The sequence below is a fragment of the Falco peregrinus genome, chromosome 7 (genome assembly GCF_023634155.1).
Source record: "Falco peregrinus isolate bFalPer1 chromosome 7, bFalPer1.pri, whole genome shotgun sequence".
In the NCBI taxonomy this organism is placed as follows: domain Eukaryota; kingdom Metazoa; phylum Chordata; class Aves; order Falconiformes; family Falconidae; genus Falco; species Falco peregrinus.
In genome coordinates this window covers 39,835,417-39,861,280 of record NC_073727.1, presented here as the reverse complement: position 1 = coordinate 39,861,280, position 25,864 = coordinate 39,835,417, and the positions used below count along the sequence as shown (strand labels likewise).

Below are 25,864 nucleotides of genomic sequence, written 5' to 3'. Positions count from 1 at the left end.
CTCCTTCAGCGGCACAGTGGGATGGCTGTCTCCTGCCTCTGGACAGCTGCTGGCCCGCAGGTGGGCACCCATAGTGGGGACAAATTATATGATACATGCAAAGGAAGCTTGCTGAAACAAGACCAAAAAAACCGCACCCAAGGTCTGCCTTGAGCTGATTTGCTCTCTTCTCCCCTTCACACCTCTTTAGGAAGGTGAGCAAAGCCCCATGCTGGAATTTTTAAGCAAACGAAGGGGCAGCAGGTTCTGCAGGAGGAAAACCCAAGAGTGGCTCATTGCTTTCTTAGAGAGGAAGCAGTGAGCAAATTGCAGATTGAATAGAAATATGTCTAATTATGTGAAAGGAAGCGCAGGACTGGACCTGGAATATGCAATGATTTAGGGAACTCAGTCTCATCGGTTTATTAGATCTGCCTGTGAGGGTTTTCTAGAGTGAGTATTTCAACATTAAAGGCTTAGTCCCATCTCATTGCCAACAGATGGCATTTTGCTTGCATTTCCTGAATGTCTCAGAAGAGCTGGGATTCGGAGAGATTAGCTTTTTTTTAAAAAAAAAAAAAGGGGGGCACAGTCTTTGTTTTAATTAACAATCGTTAAAAAAAACCCACCCTAAAATCATTTTTCAAACTGTATTAAAAAGCACAAAAGGAGACACAAGGATTGCACAATTAAGGAATTACTAATAAGCAGTTGAAAGGTAGATTGGATCTGATCTATTCTGAGAATATGCATTGCAAAACAAAACAATAATGGTGACATTCTTATGCCTAAGCAGAAATTCAGGCAGAGGGGTTGTTTTCTTGTGGCTCATTGCAATTACATCTCAATTGGTACTGTAATACACTGCAGTGGGATCTGGATTATGGGGATGATGCATGATTGGAAAGACACAGCTTGAATTTTGGATTGCAGGCGGTGCCTGCCATTACAGCAGTTACAGAAACAGTGCTTGACTTGTGAACTGACCAGTTTTGACTTGGAGTCATTGGGAGAGAATAAATGCAAAACCCCACGATGCCACTTCTCCAGTCACAGCAGAAGGGTACTTAATCAGCTTCCCCATGTCTTCTGTGTGCAGGCAGGCAGGCTGTGGCCTAACTATTACTAATTTAAAGGCTGAATTCCCCAAAGCACTGCTCGTGGCTGTTCAGCTTGTTTAGGCTGCAGCTCGTGGCTTTTGTTTGGAAACTGATTTTCAATATGCCAGGGACCATCTAGGCTACCAGCAAGGGCTTGTCCCTGTCAGCTGAGCACAAACTGTTATTGCTGGAGACTAGGCTTCTGGAGAAGAGAGAAAAACTTGTAAATACTGTTGTTGAAAGGCAAATTACCTAACGGTGGTGCCTTTTCCGTGGGGGTGCTCAGCTACCCACTCTGCGAGGGGTTAGTGGCCATGTGCTGCTCATCCCGAAGGTCTCATCCCCTATCTGTCTGATTTCAGATCTGAGCCACGATGACTATGGGACAACTTTTCCTCCTCTGGTTCAGTGCTGTCATTTGTTTGTCCACTGTCCTTTGGGTGCTTTGACAAGGAGTTAAAGAACAGTGAAGTTTTACACACAAGAGCTGTGGAGCACTTTTGTCATTGCCCAAAAGCATCAACAGAGGTTTATAAAACCATTTCTCTGCAATTTCGTGATCTGTTTCAGGGGAGGCTAATTAAACTTGTAGCTGGGTAGTGTGTCCAAAGCAGGTTTGGCACCTCTGCTAACTGAATGATCCCTCACAGTTGTTCTCGGCATCAACTTTTAATCAGCCTGGCCCTCCTCTTTTTTTGTTAGATGTTTGTCACAAACACGGTGGCATGACTAGACCAGGGACAGTGGGCTGTTGTTTGGTGGGTGTGAGCAGGTCCCCAAGCAGACGGTGGTAGCAATGTTAGGTTAAATAATTAATAGCATCAGAGAAAAAGACAGTCTTTTATGCCCAGTAGCTAAAGGTGAGCGCAAGGTTTTTTTCCTGTGTGTGATTCTAACCTTGTCCTCTTAGGTTTAATCGATCTAAAGAGGAGCAGGATGCTAATTGCCCTGACATAAAAAGAAATATTTTCAAAGCCTGTATGACCACAGTTTAATTTTTTTTCATTTCTGGAGCAGGGTGTATGCTCTGTACAGAATATTAGATGTTGTGGAATGTGTCAGATACTTTTAATAGCTATGGTTTCAACTATGTTCTTCAGACCAGCCATGGTTTAAAAACAGAGATTTAAATTGAGTTCTGGTGGGCATCAGCTTAGGTAATTCCCTGGCATGGTAGCAAAGCAGGGATCCTATTCAATGATGCTTCTGTCTAACTCAAGTGGACTGGGATTGAAGTTTGCTCAGTGTTGCATTGCAGCGTCCTTGAAGGGTGCCGAAGTCTACAACTGCTTGTATCATTACCCATAAAGATGGGAAAAAGGAGGTGCTGTTCCATGCATACTACATACTGCAGAAAAATTTTGGGGAAATATAGCTGTGGTTTTATTGATTGGTTTTCCTGAGGGTATAAACTTTATTCACACTGACAGTGTTATTGATTTCCCATGTCCTTCTTTACGTTGACCTTCTGCTCCAGGGGTCAGCCCTGCCCTGGAGCTGGCGGGAGGTTTCCCACCTGACTCTTCCAGACTGTTTTTAGATGGAGCTCCTCCTGTTTTCTCAATAACTTGCAATGTAAAACGCTGCCCCCTTCCAATTCTGCAATAGCACAAGCTGTCAGTAATTAGCGGTCCTCTGGACAAGTCTGTAACCCAAAGCTGAATTTGGATTGTTGTGCATAGTTTAAAAATGCAGCCACTGGGATGTATGTTAGTTTTATCAACTATCTTGAGATGGCAGGATTGTTTGCTTAGTAGTAGAAACTACTTTGGCTTGTTCTTACTGTCTTCATAATAACAGCTACTGGGAAGTTTCAGGAGTGGCTGAGCTGAGCAGGACAGTTGATTGTTGCAAGCTTGTTGTCTGGGCTGGAAAACCCATGGTATTTTTGCACAGAAATTTATTTTTAGACTCTGCTTAGTTGTCTCCGTATTTGTTTGTATGGTGTCTCGTCTCTCTGATCAAGTGTTGGAAATCTCCAAGCTGCAGTGTATTTGCTGTTGGCAGGACGATATGTTTAGAAGCTCTTTCAGAAATATAGTGGTGGTTTTAGTGCAAGCAGTGTTGATCTAAATTGTGGATGCATGCTTGCGTTTCAGTTCAGACTTTCAGTCTCAAGAGTTCAAGTGAGAGTTCACCACTGGAAGCAAGTTACTCCGAAGACATGATGTCAGGTTACAGAGCATGTGATCTGTTTGGAGCTGAAGTGCAGGTGGTGGTGCCATAGCTGCACACTTTCCAAGGTTTTCAGATAAAAATAGTAAAAAAGCTTGAAGAAATATTTAAAACTAGCATCAGCTGTCTTAAGTTTTACACTTAAACTTCTACAGCTTTTCAAACTTCAACTCCTTCAACAAAATACAAACTTCTCTGCAGTTTATATTTTGTGCTAAGCAGGGAAATGGCAGGATACCAAAAGAGACATTTTTGCAATTAAAAATTGTCTCTTTTATTTTAAAGGTTGTATGTTAATCTCCTTGTCAGGTTACACCTTTACTGTTTGTTTGGTGCTCTGAAGTTCCCCAGCCACAGCAGGGAATAACTTTTTTTTTTTTTTTTTTCAAATACAAGAAAGGGTAGGTATCTACAGTAAGGATCCTGTAGAAAAAGTAGGGATCTACTTCATTCCCTTTCTGGCAGCAAATGGATGCAGAAATGGCAGACAATGCAGGACGAGAGAGAATCCACTTTTTGTGGATTACCTTTTGATGAAGTAGTTGGTGATGCCTGTTTGCTTAATGCCCCCTCTTACTGAAACCGTCGCCACGATATTATGAATTGTGTTACTTGTGCTCACTAGTGCTTTCTGAAGATGTTCGGTGGCAAGGCACTTTTTTTCACAGTAGCATCATTTAAACTGCTAGATGCATTTTGCTACCAATCCAAAGAAACTCAACTATTCAGCTGTTAAAGTTGACTGACCACAGCATGTTTTGAGGTTTGGTCTGCTCGATTGTGTATGATTAATAGCAGGGATGTTTGCATCTTTGACACTTCTAATCAAACAGGTGGTAACAAAATTTTGAGTTGGTATCCACATTATAAATTTTGAAAGTTCGACTAATTAGCAAGATTAGGAGGCTATCCTTTCATTTGGCTTTATTGAGAACTTCTAATAAGAAGATGCTGACCACACAAATATAATCTTAAAATTTTATTTCAAAATCGGTTGGTGTTTGATCACGTTTCAGATCCACGTGCTTATCACCAGCCAAAGACGTTCTCTGCAGATGCTGTGGGATAGATGTTGGTTCAGTTATTTCTTGAGGAGCTTAAAACAGGTTGCCGAACCCTGCAGCAACATAATTATTAGGTGACTGTTACATTGGCTGGATGCCTTACTTTAGTTTGGAGAACATTGTTTTTCAGGGCAGATTGTGCCATTATTTAATTGCAACATGCCAAGGTTTTCACATTTTGTCAAAAATCTTAGGGCTTCAGGGACAATACCAAATGTCACAACTGATAAATCCATTTATTATTTGTGAACCTTTGCTTTTACTTATCATTTTACTATTGTGTTGTGCAGATAACATTTTCAGGTGAAGTTTTTGAAAGTTTCTAACTAAGAAACAGAACTTTGTTTTCAGGTTGCTGTGTGAGACAATGAGCAAGCACTTGGTGTTTGATTTTGGTATGTGCAGTTATATGATCGTATGATGACTGATATTTTCCAAGGAGCTTAATTTTTTTATTTATAGATCACAAAGTTCTTAGGAAACTAGAGGATATACTAGCCTAATCTTAAGAGAGGGTGTCTCCAAGCTTAAATGTGACTCACTCTGAGTTTATTAAGAGTCAGCAGAAAGAAAAAAAAAAAAGAATCCACCAAGTCCTTATACCAGGGTAATCCATATATAAATAAAAGCATGCCAAAGACCAGTGTTGGGTGGGGAGATGGAGATAGGCTACAAGAATTCTTTCTGTGATCTTTAAATAAGTGAAATGAGTGTGTGGAGCATGTCTCCTTCAGGACACCCATAAGGAGAATGCAAACTGAGATTAGTTGAAGGTATCTGTTGGATATTAGTGTGGATCCACAAGTGCACAGCTGCCAAAGATGGAATTACAGGCTGAACAGGGAGATTGTTTGGGACAGAAGTTTAGAAATGGCATTTTTGCAGTCTCGTTTTGTTGGTTTCACTCTGAGTCCTACAGGATGAATCAATGAGAAGACTTACCTAAACTTGTCTGCCTGGTATTTTTTCCGTCGCTAATTCAGAAGAGAAGTATCTTCTCTAGGGAGCATTATTAGGGCAAACAAGAGTCAAGATTTTGCAGACTAACTTTATTGCTGCAGCCATTTTTTGATTGGTTCCTCAGGATAAACCATAGCATAGGAGCATTGAGGTGGATTTGGAAATTAAATTGGGAATATTTCCTGGTGGCATTTTAAAAGGCTCTTCTTAGGGAGAGAGAAAAGTACTCTTCTGGGAGCTGATGTTGCCCCAGCCTGGGTTCAGGAGTAGCCAAGAGAAAAAGGATTGTGCCCTGCAATGTAAAACAAACCCGTGGAACAAAATTGCACATTCACTAAATGTTTTCTGTTCTCCTGCCTGCAGTTAGAGTGTGTGGGGAGATGCTCTAACTAAAGAAACTGCTGCTTTGTCTGCAGGCAGCCCTGCCCAAATGCTCCCTTTTCTCTCTGGTGATGTGTGTGATGTGTTTGCATGATAGAGGATCCTGTGGAAAGATGTTTTGAATTGTCAAAGGAATGAATTAGCTTTATTGTGCTGTGACCTAAATAGGATCATCAGATCAATCAGTCTGCTGCTTTTCTGTCCTCTCTGGCTTAGGTTGTGCTGCTTCTCCTTCTCATCTTCCTCCCTCTTGCCCCTGCCCCCGCCGGGCAGCCCCTTTCCCAAAGCCTGCAGCCATAATCCCTTACGAGACGAATAAAGGAGGGCACTGCCGGGGAACCCTCGTTAAAGCAATACCTGCTCCCTAATTGCCTGCGCAGGGACAGGCTGAGCCCCCGGCTCCCCTGCCAGTCCGCTGGGGCGCGGGCCCTTCTTGGCTTTTTGTTGCAGTGCCTTTGGGATAAAATACTTTTTCTCCTTTGTTCCCTCTCCTCCAGGCATTCTCCTCCTCTTCCTCCTGATCCCAGGTTTAATGAATTGCAATTTCTCAGTAGCCGGGGAAGTATCGCGCTTCACCGAGGCTGAGGTTGCCTTGAAAGAGGCCATTGTCAGCGAGCCGAGCTGGAGACAGGAGGGCAGCCGAGTGCCCCGCCGCCTGGGACTGCCTTTGTGGACCGAGCACTTCTGTTCTCCTGAAAGATGCCGGGACTGGCTCAGAGGGAGGGAGAAACCCCTTCTGACCATAAATTACTGACTCCCGTGGGCTGCGGGGATGGCTTTGGCTCCATTTAAGCACCAGCAAGTGCTTGACAGCATGGGTGAAGGTGGCCAGAACAGGCATAAAGCTTGGGCACGAGTTTTGAAAACACTTGAGGCATTTGGCCTCAGGTACTTGATGTTTCTTAATGATGGAAGTTTTGCCTAGATGTAAAGGTGCAGCTTTCAAGGCCGGGTGGTGTTGGTCTGAGCCAGGCAGGAGCCTTGTGACCTGCAGGAAGGCGTTTGTAACCCTCCTTGGCTTCATGCTGACCCTGCAGATGCCTGGGTGCCTCTGTGCAGCTCAGGGAAGGGGTGCTCAGGGGTAAGTTCCATAGCTGCTCCCCTCTGGACACTGCAGCTTCTTGGAGGGGGCAAATGGGGGTGTCAGGGAGCTATCCCATGCACATCCTACACAGACCCATCCCTGCAGGCATGCTGGAAACCACTGCCCTCCAACAGCTTCTTTTCCACGCATCCCCATGCAAGCTGTTGGAGGGTGGCACAGTGGAAACTTACTTCGAGCGAGTGATTGACGTGCCCATAAAAAGCAAAGGCATTGATTTAATTGTTTTGGCTACATCTGCTGGCCAATGTTTCTGCTTTCCCTTTTGCTTATTGAACACACTTTCATTGGAAGAGCTCTTACAGAGCAGTTCACAGCTCAGTTGTATGGTTTTACTTTTCCTTTCCTCTTAAAACACCTTCAGTGCTGTACAGTTGTTTAATGAAGGATTTTTCCATTGTGTGAATAAAGTTGCTAAGGCTTACAACTTAAACTTTGCGTTTTGAGATGATGTTACATGTTAGTAGTTCAATGCATTGTTCTTTCATGAACTTGGTATGTGCGCTGGGTTTGCCTCTCCATGAAAATAAGTGGTAAAATTTGTCTTGATTTGTGTGAGGGAGCAGGAATTGGTTCCTTTATTCTTTTCCGTGATATTTTTTTTTTCTTAACTAAGTACTTTCTTAATTTTGTGCTGCACATGTGTGTATAGGTTAGTGAGTGGCAGTAGGAAGGAGAACAGTTGATTCTCACAGATTTGTTAGTGCCCTGACAGACAGCTGCCACTGGGGCTGCTGCTCCAGCTGTGGTTACAAACAACCCAAGAACATCCCTTCTCAGCATTTGTGTTTTCATAAAGCTTCAACTTCTTCGACAGATCTTGTGCGCTGGTGCAAGGTTCAGGGCACTGGTTGTGAATGGGGGCTGGACAGGAGAGCTCCCCTCCCCCAGGGGCTGGCTTGAAATACTTTCGTGGAAGCCAGATATTTCCAGATTGTTTCACTGGCACTGATGTTTTATGTTGCTGTGAATGTGGAGGGGTGGTTGTCCCAGATGGCGGTCGCAGAGCAGGTCAGCTGGAAAGCCCCTCCAAATAGGGGAGAAGGCAGAGAGGAGTGAAGGAGCGGCTGCAGCGCTTCAGGCACACCGTGCACAAGCAGCCGCTCACATTTGCTTCTCTTCTGGATGTACATGGCCTCTTCTAGAAATTAAAATCAGTTTAACCACTCAGGGATTAAAAATCGTTATAATGTGAACTAAAAAAAGACACAGTTTTGTGAATGAGTGTTATACATCTGTGATTTTGAACATGCTGTTTGGCACTGTGTCTTGGACCTCTCATTTTCTTTGCTTCAATCTCTGACTTGTTAGTAATGGAGGAGTTTCTTCTGGGCTGAACTTTGTAATCTAAGGTAACAACCTTTTCGGTAAGAAGTGAGAATCAGTGTTTGCTGAAAATCTTTGCTATATTTCCTGCATTTCTTGTGATAGTATCCTTGTGTGGTGGGAAGTGAGTGTGATCTCTGCTTGTAAGGATGCGGAAACTGAGGCGGTGGGTTAATATTAACTTGCCCAAGGTGAAGTAGGAAGTGTGCCACAGAGCAAGGTCTTCTCAGTCTGCTACCTGTCTCTTGAGTCATTTGCTTTTACAGAACTGATACCATGGTGTGTGCAAACCTACTGTTCATGCAGGGTTTATCCAGCTTTAACAAACTTTTAATTTTTTTTCTATCAAGGTAATGTTAGGTGAGGGGTTTTTTTGTTGTTTGGTGGAGGGGGGGTTTTGTGGTTTTGTCTGCTGCATTGGCAATGTTGGAGGCTGAAGTCCTTTATCTGTTTGCATAGTGACTACAGTATAAATTTTCTCAAACTGCCCTGTCTTTTCCTTTTCTCAATGGTAGAGAGGCAGGGTGAAGAAAAGCGTGTTTCCAACTCTGAGAGAACTGCCATTAGAAGCCAATTGCAGTGACAGGAAGAGCATTTTTAAATGGATTGAGGCAATGTGCTGAATTTCATGGAAGCCAATGGGTTTGGTTCAAGTGAGGAAGAGGCTTTGGTCATTGCATCGCACTAGATCCACAGATACAAATACCGAAGTAGTGTTTCCTTTGGGGTATCCCCTGAGAGCCACTTCTGATGTTTGATCTCTTTATGAGCATGACCTGAGGGAAGGTGGAAGCAAAGAGCAGGGAGGATGAAAGGCAGATACCATCTTCTGCATTGTTTGTTACTGGGTTTGAATAGCTGCCTCCATACTGGAGATCAGGGCTAGAGGACAGCAATCAAGTGCTTGTTCTCAGGCAGGAGAAATGCTGCAGGGTGGATTGAGAATCCAGTAACAAAGAGCAGCACTGCCCTTGGCACACATTGCAGACCTTGGTGAAAGGGGGAAGGGCTGGCTGGCTGAGCCGTCCAGAGTACCCGGGATCACGTTGATACAAGGAGGTTGTCCATGAAAAGGGAACAAAGTCTTGCATCCCAGGGCTTGCAAGCCTTTCTGAGGTGCTGTGAAGACCTGGGTGAGAGTCTGTCTCACTTCCAGTAGCCCAGCCCTCCTCATATACTAGCCTGAAACTGCACCTTCCCCTGTGCAAATACATGGTAGCTCCTCTTTCCACTTACAAAGCCACTTTCTACATCCTAAAAAAGATCAACACCATACTAAAAACTTTGTGGGTTGGCTCTCGAATGGCAATGCTCCTGGAGGTAGAAATGTAGTCATTTTGCATTTGCCTTCAGAGTGTGTCCAGCAAGTGTGCGTTTAAAGGGGTTTTAGTAATGTATGGGTAATGGCAAATTCCTAACAGGTGTATTACCGTGTATGTGATTTTTTTTTAAAAAAAAACAACACTAAATAATTATCTTGTTACACAAAAAATTACCCCCTGGCATCAAACTCTGATACTGTGCTTGATGGGAATCAATGCAAAAGCAGAGGTGCCTTCCCCACCGTTGCTGCCATGGCACCGTGATCTTTGGTCCCTTTGACAGAAGTGAGCCAGGCAAAATGTCTCTTGGACCAGCAGCTGCTGGAGAGACCTGATGCTAATGGCATTTTTTATGTCAACCCCACTTTGCAATTGTAAAATCTCTGGATTACTGATAAAATACTGATAATAGTATGTGTTCAGACAATGATGGGGAAGCATTGTTTACTGTCTGTTCTACACAGTGCTGAGTCTCAGCCGGTGAAACTGGGAGTGAAGTTCCGTGGAGCATGTGCTTCTTACGTGCTGCACAACAGGGGCCGGATCCTGCTGCAGCTTTGGGGTCAGTCTAAGCCCCCTGCTGCTGGCATTTTTCTTTTTCCTGAGGAAAAAAAATCCTTCTCATTGTTAACCCGAGGGGGCTTCCTAAGCCTGCTTTGTGAGGGAGGGCTTGCTTCTTGAGCCTGAACATCGTGCAAAGGGCATGCCCTGCGGAGCACATTCATTTGGTGCTTAGCGTTTTCTCTTTAACTCCTGCAAAACTGCCGTGCATTCCTAGGAAGGATGACTGTGGACGTCTGTACAGTATTTTTTTTTTTTTTTTAAGACGTGAGGATATAATGTGCATCTCAGAAAGCTGGGCTATTTCATCTCAGTGCACATGTTTCATTTGATGAGTAACAGGTTCTCTATTAGCCAGAAATAACTCGATTTTGTTTTCCATGTATCTGGTCTGAGATGACGCTAACAAGAATAAATTAGGAGTATTACTGAATTAAATTCAATATGTAAAATTAGTGGTCCGATGTCACAGGCAGTGGGGAGCAGTGGGGCTGGGAGGCGAGGCGCTGCAGGGCCGAGGCTGCGCGTTCACAGCGCGGCTCTTTTGGCCCTTAATAAAGTGGGAGCGAGAGGGTAAAAATAAAAAAAAGGGGGGGGCGGGGGGCGGGAGAAGAGGGGGAAGGATGGGAGCGCTGGGAAAGCAGGGCATCCTGATTTGCACGAAGATGCAACTCTCATTTGCAACTGGAAGGAGGCTGGAGGGCAGCGGCTGTGGCCGGAGGGCGGGGGAAGGTGCGGGCATCGCCCCCTGCTCGGCGGCGGCGCGGCGGGGGGCGGGCGGCACCTGCACCCCGCGCCGCCCGCAGGAGCCGGGCTTCCCGGAGGAGCCAGCCTTGGAGGGCGGTGGAAAGGATGCGGAGCACAACGGAGGAAATATGCATGGCTAGCAAGAAAGCTCGATTTTTGTTCCCGTGCAAACGTGCATAACAATTAACTTTTTCCCCCCCCCCATCTCCTCCTGTTTTGCATGTTGAAGCTGGCTGTTTTCAGCCCACAAGGTTGCCTGTGAGGAGGGGAAATTCAGGCTAAAGAACTGTAAATGATCTCGTGCATCAGGAAGATTAGACAGATATAAAGTGGTTTCAGGAAAGAAAGGAGGAGGGGAGAAAGAAGCCTGAAGAAGAGAGGTTTGGTGTGCGGAGTTGGAACAGGATAAGTCTGGAAAACAGTCACCTTCCCGCAGCTCCTCCTTTCTATGGGATCTGAACTCCAGGATCGCAGTTCAGCACCTTGAAAATGGTGGTTTTCATCAACACAAAGCTTAAATCTCTCATGAAACTTTTCAAGAGAAAGAGTAAGTAGTTGTGCGTGCTCGCTGATCTTCCGGGAGGCAACCCAGTCCTGCAGGAAAGCGTGGTTCCCTTCGGCTTTGCTCCTGCTTTCCTGAAGCCTCGTCCGAAGTTTATCTCACTCTCTTAGCCACTCAATATGTTGTAGTGTGCAGAGGCAGCCTTGTGAGGTGCTTTTGGACCTCTGCTTTGGGATACTGGGTTGCTTTTGAAGTCCTTCCTCGCAGTGGTTTTGAAGGAGCCAGACTTCCCTGTGTGAAGCGAGCAGTCCGGTGACAAGGCAGAGGGTGCTGGTGTCACCTGCTGCCCAGCACAGTTGTCCCGCTGGGTGCTGGGGCACCCTCCCAGCCCGGTCCGGTTTCTGTCCCTGCTGCTGCAGCTGCTCAGCAAGTGCATGGGTAGCTGTGGGCTTGTATCTCAGATATATCTATATAAAGCTTGTTCTGAGCCAAGTGTTGTTTTTTAAAGATGCCGTAGTTTCAGAATGGCTTTTAAAATCCCGACTCTTCATTTAATTCATTAAGATAGACAAGTTGCACTAGAGAGAGTACTTGGGAAATGTGTGTCGACTAGTTTTGATGATCATTGCTCTGAGCAGGAAACTTTAATTTTGGTATTTTGGGACTACAGTGGACAGGGGGCTTGGCAGCTGGTGTTGCCCTCTTCCTCCCCCACCCCCTACTCAGCTAGGGAATGGCGAGGGGTGCTTTTCAGGCAGGTCATTGACCATACCTGTCACTTTTTATGTAATACTGGAGTGATTGATGTTGTGACCAGGTAGGTGGTGACTTGTCAGTTTGTCATGATTTAGGTTTGACCTCTGGTTAGCAAGGATGAGAAGCGCAGGCACAGACTCTGTCAGCCAGTATGCCTAAAAGAGAGGAGAGGATGCAGGACCAAGGCACCTCAGAGATGAAGAGACCAGTCAAAAGTCTTCAAAACCCTTTTTCGAGGTCTGATACTAATCTAAAAAAATTGAAGAAAGGGAGTTAAGAACCCCCCGCCCCAAGTTTTTTAGGGGCAAAACAGGCATTGAGCATTAGGCTGTAGACAGGTTTTGAAATGAAAGGGCATAGCTTATTTTCTTTAACGAGTACCGATTACTTCCATCTGAAGTGATTCTGGCAGATGCACAGTGGTGTTAGGGAAAGTCATTTTTCAGATGACAGGAGGCTGTTGCCTTCATTTTGCTTCTCAGTTTACACACCTCTTCTGCTATCACAGAGGCATCAGACAAGCTTCACGAAGTGATGCTACAGGCAGCGCAGCAGCAAGCAGTGCCCAGGCAGCAAGGAAAGCACAGGGAAGGTGCAGAGCTGGCGGGCAGGTGCTTAGGAGGCAGCACAGCTGCAGTGCCTTTTTCTGCTTTGGAGAGCTAAAACCGAGGATGTGCAGCACGCTGGCTAGAGGCCAAAGGGTTCCTGGGGGATCACAACATATGACCCCCAACTGCCCTTTTCCTGTTTACAGGGTGGAGGGATAATGCCATTCAACTGCAGAAGTTTTTATTGATGATGAACTTTAAACAAAAGGTAATGGCTGTCTCCTGGGAAGCATAAAGGATAAATGAATCTTAGCAATATGTGCTTTGGCTGATTCATTAGTAGATTGTAGGAACTTTGAACTTGAGCAAGGTCTATATTTTATTTTCACGTGTGTATTGGCTGAGAAGAGGTGGCCAGAGCAGTCCCTCTTCGGTACTGTTGTGCACTGAGCACTGCTTGCCCACGGAATTGCTGTTGTCCAAATAGTCTTTCCACTCAGAGTAATGGAAAGTAGTTAATTTGTCAGCTTCACTGGAATCTTTGTTCCTGGTTTGAGTGAGCGTGAGGTCAGAGAAGGTTATTTCCTGACACAAATGAACCTGTTGTAATCTCTCATGGCGACTGTCATATTCCCAGGGTCACCTCTGAGCAAAAGGGAACTATCCTGCAATGCACAGCACCTGGCAGGATCAGGGGACAGGACATTTATCTTGTTCGTGAAGACTTGGGAGCTAGAGGAGGGAAAACAAGAGTTGCAAGTTCAGAGTAAATACAACAGCAAGTATAAACATGGGAAGAGGGAAAGGTGTTTCCTACATAACAAATTTAGATTATAAAAAAGAGAAGGGTTTTTAACTGTCATGGAAGTGAGGTTCTAGGGAGTGTTTTGATGGAACTACAGTGGCAAGCAATCTTTTTTAAGATGGTGCACATCAAACTTGTGTGTGGAGTTTCATGACACAGCTATCTAGAGTAACATTTAATTTTCTTACTGTTGTTTTGCTGCAGCTGTTTCCAACCTCGATGAAGAGAGTAGATGGACTGTGCACTACACTGCTCCATGGCACCAGCAGGAAAATGTCTTCCTGCCGTCTTCTAGACCACCTTGTGTGGAGGACCTGCACCGACAAGCCAAGCTGAACCTCAAGTCAGTACTGAGAGGTAAGATCCTGCTGCTGACACAAATGTGTCTGGGACAGTAGTTTTTGCCACAGTCTTTGCAAACATATTCAAATTGCAGGCTTTGGAGGAAGTTTATTTGTTTTTCTGCCTGCAGCACATCAGGAACATCAGTGGTATTTACCCCCTCAAACGTAGGGATAGGGCAGAAATGCTTTTGCTATCAGGAGACAAGGAAATGTGTTACCTGGCAGAGCACTCTAGAATGGGAAAGGGGAAAACCTTGTGTGTTTTGGCCATTTCCATTTAGTCTTTGGAATGTTTCCATAATGGTACCTTCAATTTCAGTAAGTCCTGAGTTACTCCATGTACACTTTAGTGCAAGTACCACATCAGAGGTGTTTTATTTGGTGATGTCTGTTGTTGCTCTACAGGGTCATTTGCAGGGATGTGGCTAATTGTGAGAGATCAGAAAAGGCACTGAGAGCAGAGATGGGAAACAGGGAACAGGGCAGTCACAGGGGCCCTTTCAGTAATGGAAGTGCTTTCTTCAGAAGGGTGTAGCATATTTTTAAGGACCTTTTTTACCCTTAGTACCTTCATTGGCTGTACCCGTATGGTCTGGCATGGGAGGCAGTGTGTTCTGTTAGTGCAGCCATGAGGTCAGAGACAGGCAGCCAGAGGGGAGGACTGCAGAACATCTCTCCCTGAGCCAGAAGTTTAAAATTACAGCTTAACTTCTGTGTTCAGGAAATGGTTAACTTAGATTTTTCTTTACATCAGCTATTTAACAAAGAGGGTTACCCTGCAAAGAACCAACTCGTTTCAAGTCTCTTTGTTTCAGCAGGAACCACAGGTACTTGATACCTGGCAGAGTTAACCTGATTTAAAAGAACACTGAAATTTTTGTTTGTTTAACATGACATTTCTTCTTTTTAAATGTGCAGAAAACTTCATTTTGTATGCCTGAATAGATAAGTGTTTGGCTGCCGTGTTTTATTTCTCTTGACATTTCTGCAGATAATTGATTTTCACTGTCTCTTACTAGGTGCTTTTTGTTATGATTTAATAGGGGAGTCTTGACAGCCAGTGTTATTAAAGCACATGCATGGCTCAGCAGATAGCCTGTGTGTCCCCTATACTTTCTACTGGATAATACATTTGTGCAGCCCTTTAGCCTTGAAATGTTTACTGTTCCTTTGCAGCTACACTTCCCAGTTCATTACAAAAGAAAAATATTTGCGTGCTTTAGATTAAAAAGAATACTGCTTTTGGTTAGCTTTTCATAAACTTTTACTCATTCTATTTTTCTGTTCTCTGAGACTATTATAAAAAACTGCATAGGCTAAAATGCTGCTCTGATTTTCTTGTGTTCTATCATAAATGTATCTACTGCAGTTTCATCTTCTGTATTAGTGAATTTATATCTGATACATTTGTGTGAAACTTCCTCCAGATTACACATCTGAAGTCATTTTGGTCTGCTGGGATTTTTCTCTAGAGCTGCTGCTCTTTATAAAACAAAAGCTATTCAGTACTAATACAAATTACCAGTTAACCATTTGTATTAAATAAACTGGCTTGTGCACATGATGTAGGACTGCTTGGTAGTGAAGTGAATTTCAGTTTCATGCTTTCAGGGTGGTAACTGAGAGAGAGAAGGAACTGTAATGCCTTCACCAGACCTCAAGCTGCTGACATAGTTAACAAAACTCTGCTGTTTATTTATTTACTTATTTTACCACAGCCTCTTTCCCTGGGCCATGTTTATTCTCTTTAAGAGTAGTTTTAAAGTAACTCCTTGTTCTGGCCTGTAGCTGTCCTGAGTAGCTACAGCATGAATGTAACACCATTTTCAGTAATTTCATTCTTGCCTGTAGGGGCTTTGAGTAGTTAGAGAGGCACTGACTGAAGATTTACTCTGCTGCGGCTTCACAAGCGCTGTGAAATCAGGAAGATGCCAGTGGACATTTGGAGGATTGGGTTAACAGTTCTGTAGCTAACACTGAGTTTCATTTAGTGGACAAGTGCTGTTGTAATTGTGACATATTTGTGACAGCTGCTGAATGGCTTTTCCACCCATTGCTTTGGAAAAGACACGTTTCCCAAAGCTTCTTAACAGGTAGGAAGTAAAAACAGTGCTATGTGATTACAGCACAGAAGACCTTGAAGAAAAGTAGTCTCATAAGAAGCACCACTGGGCTATCATTCTTTAATTCTGCATTTCTTGGCCTCATGATGAAGCTTGCATTTTGACATCTTTTTGGTATTTCACATTCATTGGTTGAGGTGATGCATGGGGCAGGAGAACGTCTGTATGGGACGCAACCTGCTGCATGGATGGTGGGGAATGAACAGTGTTGGATGACAAGGTGTGCTGTACTCTGTGCAGGAAACAGTGGTGTGAATCCCCCTGTTCTCCAGAAAGTGTTTGCACAAACTGGAAAGGAGTAGAACAAAAGCAAAATTATTTTTTTCTTTGTGGTAAGTTGGAGATGAAGTAGTGGACATGTATAGCAGTGGAGAAATACTTATGTTTGGTAATAGGGGAAACTTCCTTGCAGTAAAGATACTGAAGCACTGAAATACATTTTTGGGGCTATGAAATCATTTTAAGAATAGGTGAGAGAAACAGCACCTATAAATTGTTTTTGTATGTTTAATTCTACCTTTAGAGGAAGTTGGGAAGGGAAAGAGAACCTCTCGTGGTCCCCTCAAACCTCATAATGTGGTCAGGGCTAAACTAGTAGCTATAGTTCAGAGCATTAAAATACATCTGTAAGTTTTCCAGTCCTGTTCTTGTTCAGCTTATGAGATCTGAAATTGCTGGTACATAGCAACTTGATTGCAGACTATTAATTTGTTACTGCATTCGTTGCGCCCTCAGTGAATGGAAAAGTAAGTATAAAACTTAGGTGACAAATAGTAATTCACGTGTAGAGCACAACAGTCATAGAGACCACCTGTAAAGATATTGAATTATTTTGAAAGATTTTATATATTCAAGTAAGATACTCCTTTCTATCAAGGAGTTTTCACCCATCTAATACTAAACAGATGAAATGCTGGCTAGCTTTTAAGACAATGCAAGGCCAAACCTATTTATTCTGGTACAATTTTAGCAGCAAATTTTTGACGCATGGTTCTAGCTAAAAAAATCTAGTGAAAATATCTAACCTGTCTTGAGAGAAATCAAGTATTGTGATCTCTGCATACCTTGACTAGAAGCAGTGTTGTGTTTGGAGGAATAAGAGATTTTTTCATTACTTTTTTTAACTTTGTATATTATATATTAAAATGTCCTCTGCTTATCACATTGTGGAAGTAGATGCAGCATGTGATGGTAAGTGTTGCATGGGAAGATTTTTTGAAGGTTTTTTTACCTATGAACTAGCCTTTTACCCATTTGAAATCAAGGGGAAGTACTGTGCTTTTCCATTATGAAGCTACTTTCAGGTATAAATGGTAAGATCTTGCATTCAAATTTGTTCATAACAGAGGTAAAGCTATTTATCCTTCTTTAGGTGTTCAAGTGCTCAGCTGCCACATGAAGTTCTAAAAAGCAGTATTGTCCAGCAATCTGAATTAGAAAATGAAGCATCTAGAAGCTGGAGTTTGTGATGCACTTACATTTTAATCTAATCTTTGATTCCTTTAAGGTGGGATTAAGCTTTTTTTATTAGCTCCACAGACGTATCTTCTAACATTATGCCATTACCATCAACATCTGCTGCTTCAAATACAGCTTTTAGCCAGGCAAACCGTGGGTGTTACGGCTGCTTTCCATCAAATCCAGGGGTTGTGTACTATGAGAAGCCAAGTACCTTAATCCTGATACCCAAATATTGGCCACATCCGCTGAATTGGCTTTATGTAACTTAATTATAAAAGATATCCCCCCCCCCCCCCCCCTTTTTTTTTTTAAGGTTTTGATTGCATTGGGTAAAACAGGCTCTCTTTTTCCTTGGGGAAGGAGCCAGGTGGAGCACCTTGGAGTGCCTGGTGGGGCAGATGGGGTAACATGTGCCATCCAAGGCACCTGTTTCCTTACCCTGAGGGCAAGCTGCTCAAACTGGCCTTTGCTGAGAGCCTGTCTCAAGTGGCCTCCTCCTCATATTTTCATGGTCACTTTATGGAAGGTGTTTCCAGGCATACAGACATTCAGATAGAAACGAAACATCCTTGAGGAGTCTTGTGTGACTGTTGCCTTCTATGGAGTTGTGAAAATAGGTGATGAAGAAGACAGATGAGAAGGAAGAGTTGAGGCTGTGCATGGAATCAGGATCCTCAGATCAGTCCTATTCCCTTGCACTGTGTGCTCTGCTCTAAGGCTGAAGGACTGTTTGACTTGTTTAGTCTCATGTTGCCAGGGTCTACTGAGTGGCTGGACCAGCTCTGAGAGTCTGGTCTGGACAGTAGCAAAGCTACGAGTTTAATGTAGTTCAGCATGGCGCTGGTTCTTTTTCTTTTTAAGGCAGACCATTATTTGTGCTAAAGGAGCAAGTGCCGCATACTGCAGTGTTCCGTACTGCTTTTTGCTCCATGATGCCAAGAGGTTGAGTGAGTGTTCACCCAGAGTGAAGAGGGTAGCACCGTAACACAGCCCTGTCCCTGACCTGGTGCACTGACAGATCTAGCTTGTTGCTCTGCAGCACGGTTGTGTTTAAAGGACCATTGTCTGAAGAAATCCCCCGACTACAGTGGTCTTCAGCTGGGAGCACAGATACCACAGCAGTAGTATATAGCAATGATGCAAATATTTAGTAAGAAAAGTAACTTGAGACTCATTTTGCTAGCTGTACTATAATCTAAAAATGACAAGCAATAAGGCATGAAGCGTGAAGGTGGGGAGGAGACACAGCACTGTTGTAGGTGTTGCTTTGCTTAGCTGGTTGGAGTGTGTCCCAAGTGTGCCTGTCTACCTTCTGGATGGGTTTGCAGCATTAGCGGAGTGTTCACAGGTGTAGTAGGTCCAGTGTCCTAAAAGGAAAGCCTAAAGTAATCTGGAATGCACTGGCCTTGGATAGTCTTGCGAGCTATGAAGAAGTGAAGGAAGAGGAAAAAATGTTTTATTTTTATATGTGCTCCCTCAAATGTGGGTGTAAGTCAGTTACAGTGATGGGGACCAGAGCAGGGCATGTATAGCCAGATTTCCAAGGGGCAGTTACCTTCCAGTTCCTGCAATTAGCACTGCAGAGCACTTTTGATGTAAAAAAAGAAAAAAGAAAATGGGGGAGGACAGGCTTCACTGTTGCGAGTTGTCACTTGTCCAAGAGTTGGGAAACAGCAGGCAAGATGGGAAGGGATGAAATAACCGTGTTAATGTTAAAGGGCAAATACAGCAAGACTGAAATTATATTAGGCTGTCAGGAGATAGCCAGCTCCTGAAGGGTCTGTGGACACTCTGCACAAAGTTGAAGGTGAGAGGCAATGTCTTGTCACACACTACTGAGTACTGCCTGGGCTGGCTGTCCTTTCCAGTGGTTAACAAGGTGTCAGGTAAGTACTGAGGGAGGTGTAGCTGTAAATAGTGGGGACAGTCCATATGCTGACTCTCATACTCCTTTTCAGACTAAAGCTGCAGAGACTTCCTGCACAACTGCTGTACTTTGTGCCTTCCCCGCCCCCCCAGGGCTGTTGATTCAAGCTATGTGCATAATATGGGGCTCGTTGTTCCAGTGTCTGCGATGATTCATTTATTATCTCATCTTCAGAAGAGCTGGATTTGGCTGACTGTAGCTTCTGTTTAGCTTTGTTGGCCAAATTCAAGGAATGTATTTAAGCAGCAGTGATTGAAACACTTGATTTGTTTTCCAGAAGACATCTGGTTAGCATTGTCAAATAAAACCGGATTTAAGTAGTTACTCATAAAGCCTCTATTATGTCTTGCTGTAAGACCCTCCAGACAGGTATGTGTTTAGCCTTTGTTTTCGCAGTGCATCTGCCAGATCACTGTTCGGATGAGCAATATTAGGGTCAGCCCTACTAGTCAATAATCCTGCTGAGAAGATTATGGACTTAAAATAATCTTATGTTTCATTAAAGAGTTGCAAAATAGGGGGAGAACCACTTCATGTTAACAACAGGTCTGGTTCAGGTTCAGAGAGATGTCAAGATGTGAGCTTCCTACCAACTGGAAACTTTAATGAAGTAGAAGACCATTAAAGTCTAGGGGCAGACCATATGTTCTGGAAAGGTCTTGGAGCTGTAAAATCAAAAAATAGAAATCAACTCATTTCTCATTATTTTAGTTTTAGTAGTCAAGTTAGTACTAGAGACTCTGCCCATGTATCCTGCCCTTTTTACTGCTTGTGATTTAATTCACAGTACATCTGTTGGTGGTTTTGGCCAAGTTCCTGTACTCCAACTGCCTTTTCTAATAAGGAATTTTAAAAAGCAAATATTCAAATGAAACTAAACAGAATTTGACCGGGAGTCTGCACTGCACATGTTTGAAAGCTGCTCTTGTGCTGAAAAATTGTGTTACTTGGAAGCATTTAGATTCCCTATTTTTAGGTTTAGTTACGTAGAGCAGTGCTTAGTGTAAAAACATACAGGGTGGTTATATGTAGATTGATTACACTGATATCTGTGGTAAGTGAAAGGGTTAAAGGAAGGCAAAAATTTGGTTCAAAATAATACTAATGATATTTTTTTTCTTAAACCAGATTAGTGTGTTTTCTTAGTGTTTTATGATACAAGTCGGAATCAGTAGGAAGATCTAGCTGACAGATTATCAAACCTCACCCTATTTCAGATCTGTGCCTTTAGTGGAGAAAAGAAATTTAAACTGTTACCATCTGTGGTGTAGTTGTTGCAATGCTAGGTACAGCAACTTCCATCACAAGGAATGTCAGACGTTCAGTTATTTCCCTTTTTGCTTTTCTTCCTCCTTCCTCTCTTAGATTAGGGTGTTACACATGCTTGTTTGCAGCATTTTAGATAGCTTTAACATGAGGTGTCCTAGGAGAAAAAAAGCAATAAAAACTCCCTTCATATTTTTATATTAGCTGTGTTCAGTTGTCTAAATATCATAAAAATGCTATAGAAAAAGTGGGGAAGCAGGGAGAATGATTTTAATGCCAGCATCAAACATGCAAAAGGAAGCAAATAAACCGTTAAACCTAAGACATCTTGTCACCACTAAATGTAGTCGTGTAACACACTTGCAGAAATGTAAATTAACTCAAGACAAACGGTGTTAATTACTTTGAGCACTCCCTAGTGACAGCTTGTTAACAAATATAATTTGTCATGGCTGTTGCATTTTGGTGACATTAGAAAGGTTTTTTGTATGGCTAAATCATGCAGATTACCTGGGAAATTGAGGGTGGGATTACATGTTGTTAAAAGCTTCAAGAAGAGAAAGAAAGGAACTATCAGCATGTTTATATTGACTTAACCCTGTTAAAGGTATTTTCACATTGTAGAGTTCCTTTTAGTTTGGATCCTTCTTAAAGACTTGCATCTGATTTGGACCCTTGGAAAAGTGTAACTGCATACTTGCTTTACGTTAGTGTTGCATTTCACGCTCCATACTTGCGCTGCATCAAGTACCTGCATAGCTGAGCCCTGAAGCAGCTTGGAGAAGCTGGTCTGGAAGCGTGAGCTTCCCAGCCTGGCTGGGCATCCAGTAAACCACATGAGGACACCCTTCCCAACAAGAGAGCAAACACGTGTTGGAGGGAATAGACCTAACAAATACATTTGGTGGCTTTCAGTAGGACTTCTTTGAAGTATTCATTCAACAGACTTTTCCCATCACAGAGTCCAACAGCCCACAGTTAGCATTACCTTCATCCCATGGAGCCCAAGACACCTTTGTTTCTGGGAAAATTCACGCAGCATCTGTCATTAAAAGCTACCTGTGTAGCTGTGCTTGGCTGCTTTTTCAGAAGAGGAAGCACGCATAAGTCTCTTGCAAAAGTCTCGCAGACCTTTCTTGTTACTCACCAAATAAGAAGGCCTTGCAGTAAATAATTCAGTTTTCCTGGTGGGTTAAAAACTTGCCACTTCCATATGGCACTTGCTTGTGGAAGAAGTGTTGGGTACCAGTGTTCACTGTCTCCAGGCTTGCTTCATGCTTTTCTATATATACTGTTAAAAATAAAGATCTAGAAATAGTGATGTAAAATTACATTTTGGGGGAAGAGAGGAGAATAATAGGGAAGGTAGCTAGATTGGCAAGGCTGGTATTAGCCAAGGCATCTAGATCAATCTGTTGAGCAGAAGTTTTTTCAGCTGGGCTGGCATGGTACTGCATCTGTTGAAATTCCTGACCCTTTAAACTAGGAGTCAGAACAAAACAGTGCACTGGATATATCACAGCTGAAGTTCATGAACTTGCTTTGCAGTCAGCATTGGTTACAGTTCAGTTGTTACACAAGTGCATCATTGCTGTGGCTTTACAACATATTTTAAAGCTTTGATACAGAGGCACTTTCTGTGATAGTCAAGGTCTGCAGATGATATGGGGATTTATACATTTAAGGGAAATGGGATTTGATCCAAGCTGAATGAATTTTTGGGAAGAATATAAAGTGGTAGAGGCAAGCTGTCTGCCTCATATTTAGATCCAGGGACAAAAATAGATGCTGCGTTGGGATTAAATTTGAGCTGGTTTTTTTGAGGTCATATTTAGCATGAGATATTTGTCAAAAACAAGATTGCCTTTATACAGCTCAGCTTTTATACAGCCTGTTTCATCCACACACAGTGAACTGTGCATTCTTATCCCGTTTACATATGAGCAACTGACTCATAAAGCACAGAGCAAAAGGCAGTAATTTTAGTTAGTTTTACTAACCAAAGAGACCTTTGAACTAGGGCGTTTGTTTTAATTATGGTCCCGGGCATAATCATCCTCACTAAGCTCTTTATCTTGAGAAGTTACCTCCCTGAAATTCCCTGGTTAACTTCATAGTCCAGAATTACCCTGGTCTTATCCATGTCTTACTACAGTGCTGCAAGCAGGCAGAGAGGCAGCTGCACCCTTTGAAGAGGTCCCAGTCTGGTACATGTGCTCAGAGCATGTCTCGGTACGTAGCAATACCACCGGTCCCAAACAAAGTGTAACTCGTGACTGTTATGTTTCAGATGGAACCTTTTTGCCTAGCCTTCAGAGCACATTGTTACAAAGGTGGAGATTTAGCCTGTGCTCATCTCATCCTTAAAGAACTTAAATTTGTATCTATGAAAAATACTTTAACTTGCAGCACTTTATTTTAGGCAGCTATTGGATGAAAAGCACATCGTCCTCAGAAAGTAAAGATGTTAAAATCCCTGTTACGTTCTCCTGCCCCTCTTGAGAAGAGATGCCTGCAGCATTGGACCCAGCTTTGGTCATTACTGGTGTGGCAAAGACGAGGGTGTAAGGCACCTCAGGTTCTTCCTCAGTTGGCTTTATCCTGAGGTGCCCTCACTATGTGCTCGTGTGCTGTAGGCAGAGCATAGATACCCACTTGGACTCTGAATTTAGGAGGCGCATACATGAAATTTAGGTTGTGTCATGTCTCTAGATATAAGTTCTTGACTGCTTCAGGATCTAGCCTGAAGTGATTTGCTCGGATGCAGTAATGCCGGGTCAGGTATTCAGGTCTTCTGACACCCACACCTGTTGGTCTGAGCTGTCTCGGCTCAACTGAAAAAAAACAAATTCAAAATATGCATGAAGTAAATAAAAATTATATGCAGTAATTTATCAGCTATGAAATAGAAGGGTTTTTTAAAACAGAAAGCAGTGATAGAGTACATACTTTGATTATTAAAGTGCAGTGTGACCTATAAAGTAATGGGTTATTTAAAAAAAATTGCTTCTACAAGACAAATGTATATTGTACTACAGTCTGGTTTTAGGTGAAATTTTGAAAAGCTACTTGTGGGACAGTGTTTGTAGTTCTGACTTAGGAACATGGTTTGTAGGTATTTACAGAAGTAGGAATTGGCTACAACGTTTGAAGACTAAAAAAATCCCAACCGTATCTGACCTCAGGGAGCAGAGCAGTTTTCCAGTGATAGGTACAGTGAATGGATAAATGTGTTTTAATATACTAGTCAGCAGATTTATTTCTGTAGTTGACAGTTTAGCTGACTCTTGCAGTTAATAGTCTCTCTCTAGTACCAAGAAAAAAAGGGGAAAGAAAAAATCCCACTCTACAAAATACAAGTTACAACGTGAAAGGCTCTGCCAAGAAGTCACCCTGACTTTAGCTGAGATAATTTTTCAAGCATGCAGATGCAGCTGTCAGCTTGTCACTTGTCCCTTCTTGCTCACAAGTAGACAACAGCGGATGGTGCAAAGGCAAGTGAAGCGTGTGCTGGCTTTCCTCTTTCTTCCTATGCACCAGGGGGGTCCAACTGGCATTTTCTGCCTGGGTTGCAGTGATCGATCTCAAATTCCAAGTGCTGTTCTTGGATACAAGGCAAACTCAGATGTTTCTGGGATGTTATCTTTCTGTCTTTCATTGCTTGACCCATCCAGTGGGATGGCTAGTTATGCCAAACAAGTCAGAGCTATTCAGATGTTTGACTAACCTTGATGCCAGATTTTGGAAGTTTATACTTGTGAATATTGTGGTAGCTTAATTCTTTAACCGGTGTCTTTACTGGTTACTAATAAATACTTAGAAACACAGAAAAGTGATTTTTTAAAATATTAAACTCTTTAATACGTTTGCAAGAGTGTGTCTGAGTGCATACGTGTGGATGTGGACAGCTACAGTGCTCAAGGCCTGATTCTGAAACAGTCACATGGGCAGTGTTTACTTGTATGAATAAATCTCATTAGGGCTAATTTAGTGAGTGATGGCTGCATGTTCAGGCCTGAGGTGCGGAGGACTGGTTCCAGGGTGGCGGCAGCAAGCTGTGGCTCTGCACTGCCCTGTGGCTGCATCTTGGGGAGATGTCGCATGCTCAGATGGGGTCCAGCCCTGAAAACCAGCACCTGCAGCCTTTCTCCCTGCAGCCAAGTCAATATGGGGCGCTTTGACCCTGGCAGGTGAAAAATGACACCTAGTCTTCATTTACAATTAAAAAAATAGTAATAAATTTATGGAAAATTTCTGAAAACGACTGTGAATCCGTCTCCCTCTGACCAGTTCTGCTGCTGGAAGGGTGATGCATTTTCTTTCATATAAACTTCAAGATACTGCAGCTAGTTTTAGTGGTAGAAAGGTCAAAATGTAACCAAAGTTGGTTAAAGGAGAGGCAGAGCCGATGCATCCGGTCCCGTCTCAGCAAACCCATCCTTCCTTCTGGCGCGAGCAGTGCAGTGTGTAAGTCTGACTAAGCAGACAAGGTAAATGTTAATCCTGGTTTTCCACAGTAATACCATGTCAGACGAATTACTGAGGTGTCAGTGCTGTGCCTTCTGTTCACTCTGGTGATTTGTGGCTCAAATTATCATGTGAGAATATGGTTTCAAGTTGTTGGAAAAGCAGTAAATCGCCTCCGTGTGTGAGGGTTGCTACTGTGCATTACCAGTGTCTGGGTCAGATGCAAGTTCCTCACATAAAATGAAGAGGAGATCTGGGCTGAGTGGTTTTGAAGGTATTTTTATACACTTGTCTAACTGCCTGTCACAGAGGCCGTAAGATTTTACATGGAGAAGTTGAGTTATTCACTACAGCACTGAATTCAGTGCCTGTGGCTCAAAATTCTGGTGCAGGAATCGCACTTGGCTCAGTCGAGCCCTCGCTGTCAGTGTGGTGCTGCTGGTACCTGCCTGTTTCCCTACTGATGTGCTCACCTGCTGTCAGTGAGAAGCACATCCCCAGCACACTTCTGTCTGATGCCAGGATTTAGCAAACCCTGCGCTAGTGCAATCCCGAGGAGACGTATGAGTGGTTGGGTCTGTGGCAGCAACCCAGACATAATGGTATTGGGCACTGACAGCTTTAATGCATTTTCTTCCATCATGCATCTCCTGAGCATCATATCTACCCTGTTCCAGTAATTGTGGAAATTATGAGGAAAGCTTTAAAAGATTTTTAACCACATTTCCCATACGCTTTTTTCATGCTTAACTAAAACCACCCTGTGAACAGCAAAACTCAACGTCAGGCAAAATTTCCTTCTCTAGGAAGGGTTTAACTTGTACCACATAAGTGGGGATAAATTATATTACAATACAATCTGACTACAGTGATTTGTAAGCAACTTTTATAATACAGAGGAGGATTTGAAATTCAATGTATCACTAGTATTGAAGAAAGAGGAGAAGA

The 25,864-nt window shown here is 43.1% G+C and overlaps 1 protein-coding gene across 1 annotated transcript in view; it reads left to right on the top strand.

Annotated features, from left to right (window-relative positions):
* The window catches only part of NHSL1 (NHS like 1), a 182,130-nt gene that overhangs the window by 118,854 nt on the left and 37,412 nt on the right, over nucleotides 1-25,864 (top strand). Inside the window, 1 exon segment of the mRNA XM_055810616.1 lies at nucleotides 13,533-13,685. Coding sequence (XP_055666591.1) covers nucleotides 13,533-13,685 — 153 coding nt within the window.